General features: G+C 45.0%; 1 protein-coding gene across 1 annotated transcript in view; it reads left to right on the forward strand.

Moving 5' to 3' along the window:
* Positions 1–20,209, forward strand: part of LOC137623447 (ATP-dependent DNA helicase RecQ-like) — a 128,783-nt gene that overhangs the window by 77,753 nt on the left and 30,821 nt on the right. Inside the window, exon 15 of the mRNA XM_068354285.1 lies at positions 20,049–20,183. Within this exon, the coding sequence (XP_068210386.1) occupies positions 20,049–20,183 (135 nt within the window). The remainder of the gene's footprint in view (positions 1–20,048; positions 20,184–20,209) is intronic.

Genomic DNA, 20,209 nt, shown 5'->3' on the forward strand with positions numbered 1-20,209 from the left:
AGACCCCACCAGACTCTGAGGCTTCGGTTGACTCCAGCTTCTTCTCCGAGGACACTATTTACCACGTCCTCTGGGAAGAAGTCCGCTCCCCAGATCAAGGCCTTAAGTAACCTGTTAGGCTCATGCCTAATGGAGTCCTCAAGTAAGACGAGCTGCCGGCAAGTGCGATGGACCACTGCAAAGTCATATGTATCACACTGTAGTGCGTGAGGCAAAGACTTTGTCTGGATCTTAAAAAAGTGACTCCTCTCGTAGACTAACAAAGTCATCTCCGTCAACGTGGCTGAGTTGATAGATCTACCCAGCCTGGTTCTTGCACCGTATTCTATCTTAACCAGAGAGTCTGGAAGTTCAGGGAGGTGTTCACTAAACTATGCGGTGGCACAATCCTAGTTCAATGATCCTGCCGTGAAAGTAGCTGGTGCATCGATCCAGCATTCTTGGCCTCCTGGGAACAACAGGGAAGTTAGTTCCGTCTTTCGTAGTTGCGGCGTGGGCTTGCCTCCATATCCATCTGTAAGGTAAGGCCTACTACCTTGGTGGCACGTGGTGTTGGGGTTTGCCCGTCCACCTCGAACATAGTGTACGTAATCTTATGAGGGGTTAACTTGGTATGGACACATTCCCACTCATTTAAAGTCTGGACCCAGGTGGACCGAGCTTGCTCGGCGCTCGTATCAAGGGAAGATGAATTGTAAACCCGGCGGATATCTTTCAAAATCTTCTACCGGATGGGGACCACCGCCTGCTATTGTCAACATGCCCTCTGAGAACGGGGCATGAAGAGCCAATCGCCACGGGCTGTTCTAAACGACCACCGGGAGCTTTGACACGTCCGGAACCACAAACTGCCGTTGTTGTGGTAGTCTGGACCGCAAGGATTTTCTATCATATTTTCCTGATTTTGCAGTCCCTGGCCCAAACCGTCCATAGACAGCAGTCGATCAGCAATTGAACCAAACTGGGACTGGACTACACTACTCAACCTCTCCATGAGCTGGCTCGAGAAGGCCACCGGATCGAAATCAAGTTCCGACGTCTGCCCCTTTGAGCTTCTTGCTCTTGACCCCTGATGTGGAGGATTAGACCCTGCCGAGTCCGTCAGTAGCTTAGAAGCTGATGATGGTCTGGTTGGGAGTGGTTTGGGTAGCCTAAAATGCTTGCCCTCTTCGGGTAGGGCCGACCTCATACGTTTTAACTTAGTGGCCACTGAGCATGGCACCCGGCATGAGATCGGCAGACCTCTTGCCCACACGACTGCTGCAGCACATGTTGTCTCCTGACAGCTTACCACCTGTAAGTCAATTTGATACATGGGTATCATACTTGATTCCGCCGGAAAAACCGATGACAAATCTAGTTAAGTTAAATCTACTGTGGATAGCTCAGCGGAGTCGTATTCTTTCTTTCCTTGTTAGCGCCCGTGAACGTTCGGACGTGTTTTTCGTAGCTCTGTGTTATTTTGTGTTTTTGAAGATGTCAGGCGTTTTGGAGATCCCTGCTCCCAAATTGAGTATTATATTTGTCTGTTTGGGATTTCTAGGTAGCGACACACGCTCATTCAATAACCTTGTTTGGTTTTCTCTCAGCCGCTTTGTTGACGCTCCCTTACGGGTGTGTATGTGGCCTTTTGGTGTCGCTTCCTCGAGATCTCTTTGTTTTGTAAGACTTTCAATTAGTTCCTTATACTAATTGTAGTCTTATTTTTGTGTTATAGACATCTAATTCAATGTTTTGGCATGATTTTATCTTTTATTTAGGCTATTTGGGCAGTGTTAGTTAGCGGCTTCGGTTGGTAGCCTTTCATGCGAGAATTCATGGTTTTTTGAGTTTTTTACAGGGAATCGGAACGCGTTTTGATTATTTTTAGTCCTGCCTGTCGAGATCAGTATTTTACCCGATTTTGGAGGATTAGTTATTGTTTAAAATGGTATAGTTTCCTCTCCTAGTCGGAAACTACCCGATTTTGGAGGGTTTTGCTATTGTTTCTTTTATGCAGTGTTCCTTTTTCCCCCATTTTACTTAATATGCCAATTTAGCCTATTTAATTGAATATCATTGTATTTTATTGTTTTTCACGTCTGCCATTATATGTTGTTTTTGTTTGCGTGCTTCGCATCAGGTCTTCCTTTGTGTTTCGGAGGGTACTATCCCCCTCTCCGATCACAGTGGTCACCTGATTTTGAGTCAGTCTCCTCCCCCTTGGTGTCCTTCCCCCCTTTACGCTTTTCGCCACTCCCTTCATAGGGGGGTAGGTTTGGGTCTTGTGGTTTTAGACAATGGGAAGTCACCTAGGGTGGGGGCTGGCTCTTTCGCTCTGTGCGTCATTGCGGGTAGCGTATGCGCCTCGCGCCCCCCCCCTCTCTCAGGTTATCCATCCTTGTTATTAATTCCTCCCGTCCTAGAGGGCCAGGATATTTTGTGAATCGTATCTACTAATGGTAGTTATGTTTCTTTGATTGGACTCAAACATCCTACTCTGTTCTGATTCCTTACTTTATCCTATATTTGTTTACGTAATTTTATGGATGGTTGGTTCAAGAGAGAGAGGGGCTGCGACGGAGATTATAGTTTATGTCTCAGGTTATCCATTCTTGTTATTAATTCCTCCCGTCCCGGAGGGCCGGGATATTGTGTGAAACGTATCTACTAATGGTAGTTATGTTTCTTTGATCGGATTCAGACTTCCTACTCTGTTCTGATACCTTACTTTATCCTATATTTGTGTACGTAATTTTATGGATGGTTGGTTCGAGAGAGAGAGGGGCTGCGACGGAGATTATTGTTCATGTTAGAGTTAATACATAGCATTTGTTTTTAGCGACGCATTTCTTCCGGCGCTACATTGATTACGTAGCATTGGGTTTTTGCCCCGGATTTACGCATGTTTTCCGGCGCCACAATGGTATCTATTTTCGCCCTTCCTGTCATTAGGTTTAATTAATTTGATTTCATGCATTCTGGAGTCTACGGATTTCGATAGTTGTTTCTAGTCTGTTTGTCACTTCTTGCTTACGCTCCCCACCCCGGTGGGTATCCCGTGTGCTGAAAACTCGTAATAAAGACTACCTTTTCATGACAGAGGCGTAACATGTTTTTTAATGCTATTTCGTATTATTTCCTTTAGCTTAAGCATGCATGTTTTTCTGCTGGGTATCACGGCGGAATTTAATTTCTTTAGTGTTTCGCTGGGGTTCCCGGCACAAGTTAATTTTATATTCATATACCAAATTATCTTACTTGGTGGAATTCTTACTCGCCGCATCCTAACCTCGGGAAGTAGGCTTGAGTTATACACTAAGGAGAGAAGGGAGACAGCCGAGAGAGAAAGATAGCTCTCACAATCTGTGAGTCGTTGCAAATAGGGCTCTCTCCTCGGTTAGTAGTGTCGGTATAGTAACTGGGGCGTGTTAGAACCGATACCAGAGGTCCCTTACCAATTAGACCTCTCCTTCCCTTATATTCCCCGATACTACGAGGTGCTGTTCTACATCCAACTACTGCCCGCTACTACGACTACCCCCCCCACCCCTACCACTACCCACGCTTCTTCCCTCATTCCTTTTCTAGCACCAGTGGTAGCCAGACGTGTTTGTTTTCGTAGCTTTTGTGTTTTATGTTTTTCAATATCAAACTTACCCGATGATCATATAGCTGCATCCCTGCTGCCCGACAGAAAAAACCTACGGGCGGAATACGCCAGCGATCGCTATACAGGTGGGGGTGTACATCAACAGCGCCATCTGTCAAGTAGGTACTCAAGTACTCGATGTCAACAAAGAACCAATTTTCCCTCTGTCGTGCCACTGGCAAGACCTACTAAATACGCCGTCCCTAACTGGATTTGTTTCCACAACGATTTGGTGAAGTACACTATTCCAGTTTTGAGCTTTCGCTATGCAGGGGTTTTATCTTCATTTCAAAACTTGGACTCGTTTTCGATAGATTTAATTATGGTGACGAAGAGAGTATGGACTCTCTTTCACTTTTAAATGGCCGACCCTTCCCTTAGACGGAAGTGTTGGTGACGAAGAGAGTATGGACTCTCTTTCACTTTTAAATGGCCGACCCTTCCCTTAGACGGAAGTGTGTTTAGGTTTTTGGTAATTTTGCTTAACAAGTTATAGATCTATTTATTTTATATCTCTCCGCCTTTATAGGCCTCTTCGATTAACTTTCCATTTATTATAAACTTATAAAAATTAATTTTTATGTTTGTTTATATGCGACCTTTCCTAATAGTAGGCGGTCCTTACTTGGAACCGAAGTTAATTAACATTGAGCCCGTCATATCGTATTTACCTTTTAAGAATTTAATACTTTTTTAATTTTAATGTTTTATGAAAGAATTTCTTTGATAGTCTCGTACTTTTTTCAAAGATGAACTAACGTTTAGTTTAGTCTCCGCAGTTGTTGACGTTCAGAACGTTCAACATGCGCTCTATCGTTACGATAGAGAGAGAGTATTTCACGGTTTCACGTTGCAGTAAGAGTAAACCGATTCTAGCGTTTCGTTCATTCTTTCTTAGCTTAAATGGTTTAAATTCTAGATAAAGGAACTTTTTATTTGGGAAACCTTTCAGTTTTTTCCTTTAGCAAATAATATGTTTTAACGATATATAATTGGGCTCTTCTCTCAGGTTCTAAGTCAAGAGAGAAGAGAGAGAGATAGAGACGGAGGGAGAGAGAGGAGAATAAACGTTTCGTTCAAGCGGGTAACGTTGTTCTCGTTTTTTACTCTTCTCCCTAGTCGCTGTAGGGGAAGAAGGTAAAACGTTTCTAGAGTTTTATTCTTGTTCCCAGGCTTTATGCGGTGAGAGATTTTAAACGTAGTTTATTTGATCTAGTGTTTAGTCTCTTTTCCAGCCACTGAATTCTTTATCTTTAATTATGTTTTTCTGTTGCATTGTAAAACTGTTTTCACAATTACTACCTTTTAATGAAGGATAGGATTGCGTGTTTCAGGTAGAAATCAGTTAAAGTTTCGATTTCAGTGAAATAAGTGCAAACAGAAAATCAAAAGTGATATGCGCTAAGTGTTACAGTGTTGCGTTCGAGGGTTCGTCTGTTCGTGCCAGTTGTTCACCTAGTCCGGGACCTCTTACAAGCTCCCAAGCCCAGGGGAGAAGTAATGTCGAACGACTTATGGGTTCCACAGGCCTTGATCGACGAACAGACGTTTCCCTCCGTGGTTTCGGGTGTATCTACACACGTTGCCGACGTGATCGCCCCACCCACACAAAGACGAGAGAGCCCATTTATTCCTCGTCTGCGGAAGAGGTTTCTCGCAGAAACCATGGACCAAATCTTGCAGCTTTTTAAGTGCAAGTCGGTCCCTTCCGCGCAAGTCCAACGGCCTAGGTTTAGCCACTGGGTCAGTTCGGACTCGCTGCAGTCATCCGACGACTGCACACCTCCCAAGAGAGGCAAGGTGGTACCGCAACAGGCAGTAACTCCGTCTGTTGCCGCACCAGCTGTTTTAGACCCTCAGTCACAACGGACAGTAGCTCCGTTTGTTGCCGTTTTTTGTAGACCCTAGTGGTCTTTACTGCAGTCTATGCAGACTCAGTTAGCTGCGGTTATGCAGGAGTTTCGTGCGGAGAAGGTTTACACTGCTCTCGTTAGCCTACAACCTGCCACGGTTGTGCGCCCAGCTCACGCTGAGGCTGCCTGCTCCCACACTCCGGCTGCGGAGAGCTCCACCTCCGATGCGCGATCGACCCTGCCAGACGCATGTTAACGTTAGCCGACGTGCGGCTCCCTCCGTTAACATGCGTGAGCTACCGCATCAGCAGTGGGAAGGTGGAGTCAAGCTGCCGTGTTTTGACGCGATGCGTTAGTTTCCGCAACCCACGGCAGTCCCCACCACGCACCACCACTCCGCTTTGGTTGTTGCCTGCTCCCACACTCCGACTGCGGAGAAGGTTGACGATGCACCCGTTGGCCTACAGCCTGCCACGGTTGTGCGCCCAGCATGGCTGCCTGCTCTCACACTCTTGTTGTGAGAGCTCCTCCACCCATGCGCAGTCGACCCATGCTGACTCCCACAGACACACGGAGCACTCCGTTGCCGTGCGTGAGCTACCACAAGCTGCCATGTTTTGACACGGTGTGTCAGCCTCCGCAACCCACTGTGGTTACCGCCACTCGCCCGCAGCAGACTAGTCAGTCAGGAGTTGAGGCTTCCCCACACAGCTTTGGTTGTTGCCAGCTCACAGACTGTCAAGCAGTTACATGACGTTGCCTTCTGGTCTGCTACTAATGCACCAGTGCTGTATGTCCTCACGCACCTGTTGTGGTTGACAGTTCAGTTTTTGACAGTTCACAGACTGTCAAGCAGTTACATAACGTTGCCTTCTGGTCTGCTGCTTATGCACCAGTGAAACCCTCACTGAGATAACCTAGCTTTTCTCGGACATGGTTCCTGTAGATGAGAAAGTGCTGTTCTCCCTCCTTCTGATATTCCCTTGAGGACTCTGTCATTTGGAGAGGAGCCTTAAGCTGCTTAGCCTCCTATGGACTTTAATTAAAGCATAACATGCTTCCAGGGATGGTAAATGGTTCCGCTTCAGTCGCTAACCCCGTCTGTTGCCACACCTGCTCCCATAGACCCTAATGGGCTTTGTTGCAAGACATGCAGCCCAAGCTTAGTCCTTGATAGAGGATTTTTTACGGAGAAGAACCTTCTAGCCAACAACCTTCCTACCGGTTGGTTGTACGCCCTGTTGACGCTGAGGTATCCTACTCACGTCCGCCAGTTGAGATGGTTCCTCCACCGGTGCGACCCAGTGTGGGTTGCCAGTCGCACGTGACGTTAAGCGACTCTCGGAGGTGGTTGTGGACGTTCAGTGTGTCACTAGGAAGACGTTCAACAACCAGCAGAGGTGACTTGTTGTGACGCAGTGCGGCAACCTCAGCAACCCGGTAGGGGGTTGTCTGCACAACCCAGACAGTCTAGACAGTTTCGGGTTGTCGCTGTACTTCCTCGCGTCCCCATGGTTGACAGTTCACAGACTGTGCAGCAGTACCATGATCTTGTGTCCGGCTCCGTCACGCATCCACCAGTGCGACCGGATTCAGCGAGTCAGACGTTGCCCACTCCGTTGCCGTTTCCTCATCAGTTTCGGATGAGGAACCCTCTGATGAGGACATGGCTGAACAAGACGATCAACCCCCAGCCCTGCTATCCATCCAGAAGATCACTGAAGAAGGAACACGGCCCTGTCAGGCTGTGGATGAGTCTGGTTAGGACACTGTCATCCGTGGTTCAGTTGGTGTCACTTGGAAGACTACACCTCCGTCCTCTTCGGTATCATCTAGCTCTTCACTGGAAAAGGACAAGACGCTAGAAGCGGTCTCGATCCCGGTTTCCGGAAAGATAAGTCTGGTCTGACTTGATGAAAGGACTTTATCAACCTTTGAAAGGGTCTTCCCCTGACTGTTCAGACCCCCAACCACGTTCTCTTCTCAGACGCATCGGACGTAGGCTGGGGTGCGACCTTAGGCGGTAGGGAATGCTCGGGATTATTGAACTCGAGTCAAAGGACAATGCATTTCAACTGCAAGAAGCTTCTGGCAGTACGTCTGACCTGGAAAAGCTTCAGGTCTCTCCTTCAAGGCAAAGTGGTGGAGGTGAACACGGTCAACTCCCTGCTTTGATGTACATCTCCTAGCAAGGAGGGACCTACTCTCTGACATGGTACGAGTTCGCAAGTGACCTCCTCTCCTGTTCAACAGGTCTAGACTTTTCACTAGTAACGAGTTTCATCCAAGACAACTTGAATGTCTTAGCAGATTGTCTCAGTAGGAAGGGACAATAATTCCAACATATTGGACCCTCCACAAGGATGTATGCAAGAGACTTTGGGTCACCTGGGGCCAGCCAACCATAGATCTCTTCGCAACCTCGATGTCCAAGAGGCTCCCAATACTTTACTCACCTATCCCGGACCCAGCAGTAGTTCTTATAGATGCCTTTCTACTAGATTGGTCTCATCTAGATCTATATGCATTCCCTCCGTTCTAGATTGTCAACAAGGTACTGCAGAAGTTCGCCTCTCACGAAGGGACAAAGTTGACGCTAGTTGCTTCCCTCTGGCCCGCGAGAGAATAACTTACCGAGGTACTTCGATGGCTAGTAGACGTTCCCAGAACACTTCCCCTAAGGGTGGACCTTCTACGTCTGCCACGCGTAAAGAGGGTACTCCAAGGCCTCCACGCTCTTCGTCTGACTGCCTTCAGAATATCGAAAGACTCTTGAGAACTAGAGGTTTTTCGAAGGAGGCAACCAGAGCGATTGCTAGAGCAAGGAGAACATCCACCCTTAGAGTCTACCAATCGAAGTGGGAAATCTTCCGAAACTGGTGCAAGTCAGTATCCGTATCCTCGACCAGTACCTCTGTAACTCAAATAGCTGACTTCCTCTTATATCTGAGGAAAGAGCAATCTCTTTCAGCTCCCACTATCAAGGGTTACAGAAGCATGTTGGCATCAGTCTTCCGTCACAGAGGCTTAGATCTTTCCAACAATAAAGATCTACAGGACCTCCTTAAGTCTTTTGAGACCACGAAGGAGCGTCGTTTGGTTACACCTGGTTGGAATTTAGACGTGGTTCTAAGATTCCTTATGTCAGACAGGTTCGAACCACTTCAATCAGCCTCCCTGAAAGATCTCACCTTTAAAACTCTTTTCCTGATATGCTTAACCACAGCTAAAAGAGTCAGTGAGATTCATGCCTTCAGTAAGAACATCGGATTCTCATCCGAAACGGCTACATGTTCTACATCTTGGTTTTCTAGCCAAACACGAGCTGCCTTCTCGGCCTTGACCAATATCGTTCGGTATTCCAAACTTATCGTATGGTTGGAAATGAACTAGAAAGAGTATTATGTCCTGTAAGAGCTCTTAAGTTCTATTTTAAAAACCTTTACGAGGCCCGTCTGAAGCTTTATGATGTTCAGTTAAGAATCCATCTTTGCCTATGTCAGAGAATTCTTTATCCTATTTTATCAGACTGTTAATACGAGAAGCTCATTCCCTTCTGAATGAGGAAGACCAAGCTTGGCTGAAGGTAAGGACACACGAAGTTAGAGCTGTCACAACTTCCGTGGCCTTTAAACAAAATAGATCTCTGCAAAATATATTCGACGCAACCTATTGGAAAAGCAAATCAGTGTTCGCGTCTTTTATCTTAAGAATGTCCAGTCTCTTTACGAGAACTGCTACACTCTGGGACCATTCGTAGCAACGAGTGCAGTAGTGGTGGGGGCTCCACCACTACAATTCCCTAATTCCAGAACCTTTTTAATCTTTCTCTTGAAATATTTTTGGGTTGTCCGGAAGGCTAAGAAGCCTTTCGCATCCTACTTGATTTGGCGGGTGGTCAAAATAATTTCTTGAGAAGCGCCTAGATTAGAGGTTTTGATGAGGACCTTTAGTATGGGTTGCAACCCTTCATACTTCAGCTCCTAGGAGTCGCTCAGCATCCTATGAGGATCGCGAGGCTCAGTAAGGAAGACGTACTTAAAAAGGCAGAGTAATTGTTCAAGTCGTCTTCCTTACCAGGTACTTATTTATTTTATGCTTGTTATTTTGAATAACTGCTAAAATGAAATACGGAATACTTAGCTCATAATGTCAACTTGTAATGCTGGTCTCTACCCACCCCCCTGGGTGTGAATCAGCTATATGATCATCGGGTAAGTTTGATATTGAAAAATGTTATTTTCCTTAGTAAAATAAATTTTTGAATATACTTACCCGATGATCATAAATTAAAGGACCCACCCTTCCTCCCCAATAGAGAACCAGTGGGACAGAGGAGAAAATTGGTTCTTTGTTGACATCGAGTACTTGAGTACCTACTTGACAGATGGCGCTGTTGATGTACACCCCCACCTGTATAGCGATCGCTGGCGTATTCCGCCCGTAGGTTTTTTCTGTCGGGCAGCAGGGATGCAGCTATATGATCATCGGGTAAGTATATTCAAAAATTTATTTTACTAAGGAAAATAACATTTTCAAGATGTCAGACGTTTTGGAGATCCCTACTTCCAAGTTAAGTATTGTAGTTAAGAATAATTAAAGCTTGAAAAATTTAAAACTTATCTGCCCTTAGAAACCAAAGATACTTATAAATCCTTAATAGTTGAATGGCAATATGAGGAGAGATTACTAACTAGTTTACTGCTTTTCCAGGTGACACTTGAATTTTCCTTCATGACATGGTCTACCATTGACCATTCTCATTCAAGTAATCTACAAATGTGAGCAATCTCTAAAACTACATTGCATGTAATGTATTTGTTACATATCCTAAAACTCAATTAATTTTGTTTTTTATTTCTTTAAAATTAATTTGGTCTCCTTTATTTATTGTAAACTATGATAGGTAAGAAAATAAATTTTTAGCAAGTAATTCTGCATGATAGGAAATTATTCCAAGACATCTGTAATTATCGAATATCAGTTGCTATGTTTTGTATGGAATGGGGTTAAATATCTACAAAGCACACAAGCAAAACAAAACACGTCTGACCAATGCAAGTGCTGAGGAGGAATGTGGATGGGGGGTGGGGAGATATAGGGGTAGAGAGGGGGTATATTGATGAAGGAGAGATCTAATTGGTGAGGGATCTATGGTCGTGGTTCAATCACGCCCCAGTTTTCTATACCGACACTCAAAGAGTGAGCGAGCTAGGTTTAGTCCTGGCATTCCATGCATCTCTTTTTCTCTGGTATATTGAGCAATAACTATGCCTTAGAAATGGTGCTAGAGGAGCATTTCACGGAGCGACACAGGTCGAGCCCAGAAATCTTGATTTTTAAGGTATAGTACTAAAAAGAGCATTACAGTAAAAGTTATTATTTCTCATTCATGTTTGGATACATATATTTTTATGTGTACAGTTAATGCATATTTATGAGGATTTATATTTTTGCTTTGTATATTTTAAGATGAAAATGGAAATTTATTTACTTTTACTGTACTTTAAGGTCTGCTTTTCCGGTCCTGTACCGCAGGGGAACCCTACTCTCTACAGGACCTCCAGAGACATTTTATCATGTTTGTTTGAAAGCATTCAACATTTGATCTCGCCTATTGCTTGCTTACTGTTAAATCGTCACTATCGAAGCACTCACATTAATAAGAAAGTCTTCAGTTTCCTCTTGAAAGCCTTAATATCTTCAAACATTCGGATGTCTCGTGGGAGGTTATTGTATAATCTCGGGGCTGCATATTTAAAGGCTCTAGAGCCTACAGTAGACATATATCTAGGTTCCAGTAGTTTGAAACCTTTTGTAACTATTCTCGTGTCAACAAGATATGTTGGCTGTGCAATATGTAACAATTCTCTTTGATAATTTGGATGACTGGTTCTCGCTTTAATAGGCAGCCAGTGTAAATCGATTAGTATAGGGGCGATCCTTTCTCGAGGTGGGACACCTTTTATCAGTCTTGCTCCTCTGTTTATTGTGTTTTGTAATTTCTTAAGTTGTACTTTTGGTAAATTGTAGTAGATGGAGTTACAGTAGTCAATCCTGGAAATAACAGTCAATCACAAGTTTCTTTACAGAACATTCATCCAGGTACTTTTTTTTTATAAAAGCAATGTTTCTGAGATGATAACCAGCAGTTTTTACTACATTATTTATTTGAGCAATAATTTGACAATAATTCTCACTAAAATAGGCCCAAGGCTCATGGTTGTGCTTATTTGAAGAACTATTTATTTTTAATTAGCTGGTTTGATTAACTCAAAGGAAACATTGGTTTAGAAAGTTAAGTTACAGAAAAAAACTATGCTTTTTGTGACCTCAAGGGTAGTTGCAATCTGGGATAGAGGGGCCAGTAGAATATGGTCACAATATTTTTTTTCTTTTTTTAAAGCTACAGTATTTTAAGCTATAATACTTTTTTATATGTTACTCAGGCATTTAGATATTCAAATCTTTAGCCACAAATATTTTTTTATTTTTTATTTAGGTTTTGATAAAGATACAAGTACAAGTAAAACCTTACAATAATACGGGGTAAGCGATGTCTGCTGTTGTCGATTGTCAATTAAATAGATAATAGATAATATATTTCTGAAGTATAAGATTAAGCAAAATCATACCAAATTGTATATAGTACTACTATGTATGCCCAACATCTGGGAGCAATATCATTATGAGCAGACGATTAATTTTTTCACCCTTGGATGATATAATTAAAAAATGTAAATTAAATGAAACTCCCAAAAACAAAGATAGCTGCAAGCATGGAAAGAATAAGAAATAAACTAAATGCAGTTCTGGAAAACACTTGTCGGTAATTTGGGAACTACTGTACTTCTTTCCCAACGATTAAAATTAGATAAAATTGAAAAAAGGTACTGTATACAAAACTATATTTGTAAATGAATTTGTAACTAAATGTAAATACCATAAATTTTCACATATTATATGACCTTTAGATAAGACGGTAAAAAATTAAGGGAAATTTTAATTGATTTATTTCAAATCTGTAGTATAAGATGACTGCTAAATTTCAAGACCATCTGTGTGGAGGCCAGGTTTTATTTATGTAAAGATGATGTTATTACAAATGTTTTACTTGCTGTATCATAAGAAATTCAAAATAAGCAAAAGAAATACAATTCTATATCATGTTTTTCTTACATATGATACCTTGAAGGGAAACCATTGTTTTGTGGACATTTCATCGCTCATCACCTTAAATGGACGCATTTGCACATCCAGTTGATAACTAATGATACTAATAATTTAAAGTTAACTATTAAAACTTTGGTAGTTCATAATATATTGGTATATTTGCAATTTTTATTGTAATATTTTGAATAATTTTGGAAAATCATAAGAATAGTATTTATTTGTATGTCATATCCTCAATAGCGGTAGCTTGAAATCAACTGACATTATTTACAATTCCTCAGCTAAGCTCATTTAGAACAAAATTTGATTTCATTGATATGAAATTATTCCTCAAATAGGCAATTTTTTATGAAGATATGTCCGTAATAAGGTAAAAAGGGTTTTATTACTAATATGTAAATAAATATACAGTAAATAAGTCTGAATATCTCAGACCTTTAAAACGCCACCGAGACATGACTCTGGTTATCTGGATTTTGTCCATTATATTCATTATACTGTACAATACGTTGTAAACAGATCTTTTATTGCGAAGTTCTGCTGTATAGTGTACACATCAATTTTTCATTTGCTTACACTTGGATCATATCTGTGTTAGTTGATTAAAGTGTTATTTTTCAATATTAAACTTACCCGATAATCATGTAGCTGTCAACTCCGTTGCCCGACAGAATTCTATGGAGGGATACGCCAGCTATCACAATACTAGAAGGGGGTGTACTTACCAGCGCCACCTGTGGCCAGGTACTATAGTACTTCTTGTTGACACCTCCTCAATTTTTCCTCTGTCGTGCTTCCGGCAAGACGTTCTGGGATACGCTTATGTTCTTGGAGTATTTTCACGACTTTGGTGAAGTATTTCTCTTTGATTTCGGCTGTCGCTTTACTGGAAACCTTCTTATATTAGCTTAGATAGCTTTTATATAGTCCTGATTAACGGTTAACGATCTTTTGCTTGATTTTGAAACCCCACTTGGCTAACTCTTTGGATTCAAGATGTCTGACATTTCACAAGCCCCCACCCATAGACGATGTAGGTCTTGTAATAGGCGTATTCCGAAGGCCTCGGTAGATCCTCACACCGCTTGTTCTGACTGTAGGGACAGGCCCTGTCAGTTAGAAAATCGATGTGAGGAATGCGCCGGACTTTCGGAACTTGATTTTGTCCGTCTTTTGAAATATTCAACTAAGTTAGAGAGAGGCAGAGTTAGGAGGAGTTCTTCTCACTCTTCACTTTTTTCCTCACCTCATGATCCCCTACCTTTTCCTACCCCTGTAGTGGCTACCCCCGAACCTACTATTTGCCCTCAGCCTGATATGTCTGTTGTGTTGCGTGCTATTCAGGCCTTAGGCGATAAAGTAGAGTCAGTGGTTAGCGATCATAAGTCTCTTATGGCCGAAGTCAAGGAGCTTAAGGTCAAGAGTGCAGTGGGTGGTATTAGTGCCAGTGCTGTGACGAGTGCTAGTGTCAGTGCAGTGCCAAGTGCTAGTGTCAGTGTCAGTGTGGTGCGTGAGGATACTTCTGTGCGCGCCAGTCGTCCTCCCAGTCCGGGACCTCTTGCAAGCTCCCATGCCCAGGGGAGAAGCAATGTCGAAGGGCAAAAGGGTTCGGCAGGCCTTGATCGGCGCACAGAAGTATCCTCGGTGGTTGCGGGCGTGTCTTCCAGAGACCGTCACTCCCACCTGCAGACGATTGAGCCCGTCTTTTACTCGTCCGCTGATCAATTGTCAGGGAAGAAACGCTGGACTCAGGTCTCTAGACCACTCAAACGCAGAGTCCAGTACGCGAGCGCTCAACCGGGCTGCAGTCATTGGCTCAGCTCTGACTCGCCACAGTCATCAGTCGACTGCACTCCGCCCAAGAGGAGTAAGGTTCTGCCGCAACAGATCTCTGCTGTTCAGGCTTTGCCTCAGCAGACCGTAGTGTCTGCCGACCCCAAGTTGTCTCTTCTGCAGTCCATGCAGTCACAACTTTCGGTCTTGATGCGTGAGTGTCGAGCTGAGAAGGTTGCGCCTCCGCCTCCGCCTGCGCTTGCTCCGCCTGCGCTCGCTCCGCCTGCGCTCGCTCCGCCTGACCGCAGTACCACCTGCCAGGCGTACGATGTTGAGCCACGTTCTGAGTTTACTGTTCCCAGTGGTGTTCAGCCTCCGCCTTCCTTAAGGCAACCTCAGCAATGGGATCAGGAGGCTTATGCCCCTCTTCCTCCGCTTCCACTTGCTGCTCCACCAGTGATGCAACACTCAGTCGAGGTACAACAACCTCTCCCAACCATGAGTCAGTCTCCTCAGCTCTCGCTGCAGCGAGCTCAACCCTCCTCTAGGCAAGCACCACAACACCTTAGCCTTGCGCCTCAGGAGCCTCAACTTGCGAGACATTTACTTTGTTCTGCGCAGCCTCTATCTCATCGCTCTCCGCTCACACCACAGGAACAGGAACTTACTACTCCGCTTCCGCCAACCTCTCAGCAAGCTCAACCCTTGAGTTCAGCCACTCATGCCAGGAGTCAGCCTCCTCCACCCATGCGCCTACCTTCTGCTTCTGCTTTTGTTCAGCCTTTGCAGTCTGAGCCTCAGGTGTTCCCTCAACAGAGTCTTGAAGAGGAAACCACTAATATTGATGTTCCAGCTCGTACTGACTCTGCTGTTCAGCATACCTTTCCGATCTCTTCGCTACACTCTGGTGATGAGGCGTCTGATGATGAGGCGGCACACCTGGATCCCTCATCAGACGTGGATGAATCCAAGTCTTCCCCGCCTTCTATTGACTTTCGTAAGGTCTTGGCTCTGTTTAGGGAGGTATACCCAGACCACTTTGTCTCTGCTATTCCCCGCTCTCCACCATCTGAGTTTTCGCTGGGCATGCAGCCAGCTAAGTCTACCTTTACTAAGCTAGTCCTAGCAAGGTCCTCTAAGAGAGCGTTTAGGATCTTAGGGGAGTGGTTGCAGACTAAGCAGCACCTTGGCAAGACTTCGTTCATGTTTCCTCCGACTAAGCTCACTTCTAAAGCGGGCGTTTGGTATGCCACAGGAGAGGAACCAGGCTTGGGAGTACCTGCCTCTGCCCAGGCTGACTTCTCAAGTCTGGTAGACTCGCCTCGTAGAACTGCAATGAGGCGCTCTAAGGTTTGCTGGACCTTCTCAGACCTTGATCACCTTCTGAAGGGTGTTTTTAGAGCATTTGAGATGTTCAACTTCCTAGACTGGTGCCTGGGGGCCCTCAGCAAGAAGACCTCCCCTGCGGACAAGGATTCTGCCATGCTACTGATGTCCTGCATGGATAAGGCCATTAGAGATGGATCTGGCGAGCTTGCGTCGTTGTTTGTATCAGGGGTTCTTAAGAAAAGGGAACAGCTTTGTTCCTTCCTTTCCTCCAGCATTACACCTTGTCAAAGGTCTCAACTCCTTTTCGCTCCGCTCTCGAAGTTCCTCTTCCCCGAAGAGCTGGTTAAGGAATTGTCTGCTGCCCTGATACAAAAGGACACACATGATCTTGTAGCCTCATCGGCTCGTAAGACTAAGGTTGCTACCTCAGTCCCTAGGACTTATCGCACCCCAGTAGCTGATACTCCTGCTACGAGGTTCATACCGCCCTTTCGTGGTAGAGCCCCCAGCCGAGGAAGCTCCCGTCCAGACTCTTCCAGGAGCAAGTCTAGGAAAGGTTCCAAGGCCTCTAAAGGAAAAAACTGACTCTCCGCATCTCCAGACAGCAGTAGGAGCCAGACTCAAGAGCTTCTGGCAAGCCTGGGAAAAGAGAGGTGCAGACGCACAGTCTGTCAGTTGGCTGAGGGAGGGTTACAGGATTCCATTCTGCCTCAAACCCCCTCTGACCACATCTCCCATCAACCTCTCTCCCAACTACAAAGAAGAGGACAAGAGGCTAGCGTTGCACCAGGAGGTATCGCTACTTGTGCAGAAGAAGGCAGTGGTTATAGTCCGGGACCATCAATCCCCGGGCTTCTACAACCGTCTCTTTCTGGTGGCCAAGAAGACAGGAGGTTGGAGACCGGTGCTGGACGTCAGCGCGCTCAATGCGTATGTCACCAAGCAGACGTTCACGATGGAGACGACGAAGTCGGTCCTAGCAGCGGTCAGGCAGGAGGACTGGATGGTCTCGTTGGACTTGAAAGATGCCTACTTTCACGTTCCTATTCATCCAGACTCCCAACCTTTCCTGAGATTCGTTTTTGGAAAGGTTGTCTACCAATTCCAAGCCCTGTGTTTTGGCCTAAGCACAGCTCCTATGGTGTTCACGCATCTGATGAGGAATATAGCAAAATTCCTCCACTTATCGGACATCAGAGCCTCCCTCTACTTAGACGACTGGCTGTTGAGAGCCTCCACGAGTCGTCGCTGTCTGGAGAGTCTCAACTGGACTTTGGACTTAATCAGAGAACTGGGTCTATTAGTCAACATAGAAAAGTCTCAGCTCATTCCCTCCCAATCCATTGTGTACCTGGGAATGGAGATTCGGAGTCAGGATTTTCGGGCTTTTCCATCGGCCCCAAGGATAAGCCAAGCCCTAGATTGCATCATGAGCATGCTGAAGAGGAGCAGTTGCACGGTGAGACAGTGGATGAGTCTCACAGGGACCCTTTCATCACTGGCCCTGTTCGTCGAACTAGGGAGACTCCACCTCCGCCCTCTTCAATTCCATCTTGCAGCTCATTGGGACAAGGGTTTGACTCTCGAAGCAGTCTCTATCCCAGTCACCAAAGAGATGAAGACCACTCTCTTGTGGTGGAAGACCAATCTCCTTCTCAGGGAGGGCCTATCGTTGGCTATTCAGACCCCCAATCTTCATCTCTTCTCAGATGCATCGGACTCGGGCTGGGGTGCGACCTTGAACGGACGGGAATGCTCGGGAACGTGGAACGAAGAACAGGGAACGCTCCACATCAACTGCAAGGAGCTACTAGCAGTTCATTTAGCCCTGCTGAACTTCAAGTCCCTCCTGCTAGGCAAAGTGGTGGAGGTGAACTCAGACAACACCACAGCCTTGGCTTACATCTCCAAGCAAGGAGGGACCCATTCGAGGAGCCTATTCGAGATCGCAAGGGACCTCCTCATTTGGTCAAGAAGTCAAAACCTCACTTTGGTCACGAGGTTCATTCAGGGCAATATGAACGTCTCAGCAGATCGCCTAAGCAGAAGGAATCAGGTCATTCCCACGGAATGGACCCTCCACAAGAGTGTGTGCAACAGACTTTGGACCTTGTGGGGTCAACCTACCATAGATCTGTTTGCCACCTCCATGACCAAGAGACTTCCGCTGTACTGTTCCCCAGTTCCAGACCCTGCAGCAGTTCATGTGGATGCTTTTCTGCTGAACTGGTCCCATCTCGACCTTTACGCATTCCCACCGTTCAAGATAATCAACAAAGTCCTGCAGAAATTCATCTCGCACGAAGGGACACGGCTGACGCTGGTTGCTCCCCTTTGGCCTGCAAGAGAATGGTTCACAGAGGTACTTCAATGGCTAGTCGACATCCCCAGGACTCTACCTCTAAGAGTGGACCTTCTACGTCAACCTCACGTAGACAGGTTACATCCAAACCTCCACGCTCTTCGGCTGACTGCCTTCAGACTGTCGAAAGATTCGCTAGAGCTAGAGGCTTTTCGAAGGAGGCAGCCAGTGCGATTGCCAGAGCTAGAAGGGTTTCCACTCGTAGAGTCTACCAATCTAAGTGGGAAGTCTTCCGGAGCTGGTGTAGAGCCAATTCAGTATCCTCTACCAATACCTCTGTGACCCAAATAGCTGACTTCCTATTACATCTTAGGAATGAGAGATCCCTTTCAGCCCCTACGATTAAAGGGTACAGGAGTATGTTGGCTTCAGTTCTCCGCCACAGAGGTTTGGACCTTTCTTCCAACAAGGACCTTCAAGACATCCTTAAGTCTTTTGAGACTTCTAAAGAGCGTCGTCTATCCACTCCAGGCTGGAACCTAGACGTAGTCTTAAGGTTCCTTATGTCACCTAGGTTCGAACCTCTCCAGTCAGCTTCCTTCAAGGACCTTACCCTCAAGACTCTTTTCCTCGTCTGCCTTGCAACAGCTAAGAGAGTCAGTGAGGTTCATGCCTTCAGCAAGAACATTGGTTTCACGACCGAATCTGCAACATGTTCTTTTCAGCTCGGATTCCTAGCAAAGAACGAACTTCCTTCACGTCCTTGGCCTAGATCGTTTGATATACCTAGCCTCTCCAACATGGTAGGTAACGAACTAGAGAGAGTTCTTTGCCCTGTCAGAGCTCTCAAGTATTATCTTAATAGGTCTAAACCTATTCGAGGACAGTCAGAAGCCTTATGGTGTGCCATCAAGAAACCTTCGAGGCCCATGTCCAAGAATGGGGTTTCGTATTATATAAGGCTTCTGATTAGAGAAGCCCATTCTCACTTAAAGGAGGAAGACCTTGCATTGCTGAAGGTAAGGACCCACGAAGTAAGAGCCGTAGCTACTTCGATGGCCTTTAATAAAAACCGTTCTCTGCAGAGCATAATGGATGCAACCTATTGGAGGAGCAAGTCAGTGTTTGCATCATTTTATCTTAAAGATGTCCAGTCTCTTTACGAGAACTGCTACACCCTGGGACCATTCGTAGCAGCGAGTGCAGTAGTAGGTGAGGGCTCAGCCACTACATTCCCTTAATCCCATAACCTTTTTTAACCTTTCTCTTGAATGCTTGTATTGTTGTTTTTTATGGTTGTTACGGTAGGCTAAGAAGCCTTCCGCATCCTTTTGATTTGGCGGGTGGTCAATTCATTCTTGAGAAGCGCCTGGGTTAGAGGTTTTGTAGAGGTCCTTTAGTAGGGGTTGCAGCCCTATATACTTTAGCACCTTTGGGTTGATTCAGCCTCCAAGAGGAACGCTGCGCTCAGTAAGGAAGACGAACTTAAAAAAGAGGCAGAGTAACGGTTCAATTCGACTTCCTTACCAGGTACTTATTATTTCATTGTTATTTGAGATAACTGTTATATGAAATATGGGATACTTAGCTATCCTTTAATCTTGTACACTGGTTTTCACCCACCCCCCTGGGTGTGAATCAGCTACATGATTATCGGGTAAGTTTAATATTGAAAAATGTTATTTTTATTAGTAAAATAAATTTTTGAATATACTTACCCGATAATCATGATTTAATTGACCCTCCCTTCTTCCCCATAGAGAACCAGTGGACCGAGGAAAAATTGAGGAGGTGTCAACAAGAAGTACTATAGTACCTGGCCACAGGTGGCGCTGGTAAGTACACCCCCTTCTAGTATTGTGATAGCTGGCGTATCCCTCCATAGAATTCTGTCGGGCAACGGAGTTGACAGCTACATGATTATCGGGTAAGTATATTCAAAAATTTATTTTACTAATAAAAATAACATTTTTCATATTTTTCTCAGCTGTAAGGTGCGTTTAAGACCATCAGCAACAATGATGGAAGAGTTGCGTTACATAGTGAAGTTGGTTCGGCCTACTGCTAAAGTTGAGTCTCGTACTACTACTACTACTACTGTTCGCAGAACATTCAATCCAAGGTATTGTTTTATTAGTGTTTTTTTAA

Source organism: Palaemon carinicauda, chromosome 2, assembly GCF_036898095.1.
Source record: "Palaemon carinicauda isolate YSFRI2023 chromosome 2, ASM3689809v2, whole genome shotgun sequence".
Lineage (NCBI taxonomy): Eukaryota > Metazoa > Arthropoda > Malacostraca > Decapoda > Palaemonidae > Palaemon > Palaemon carinicauda.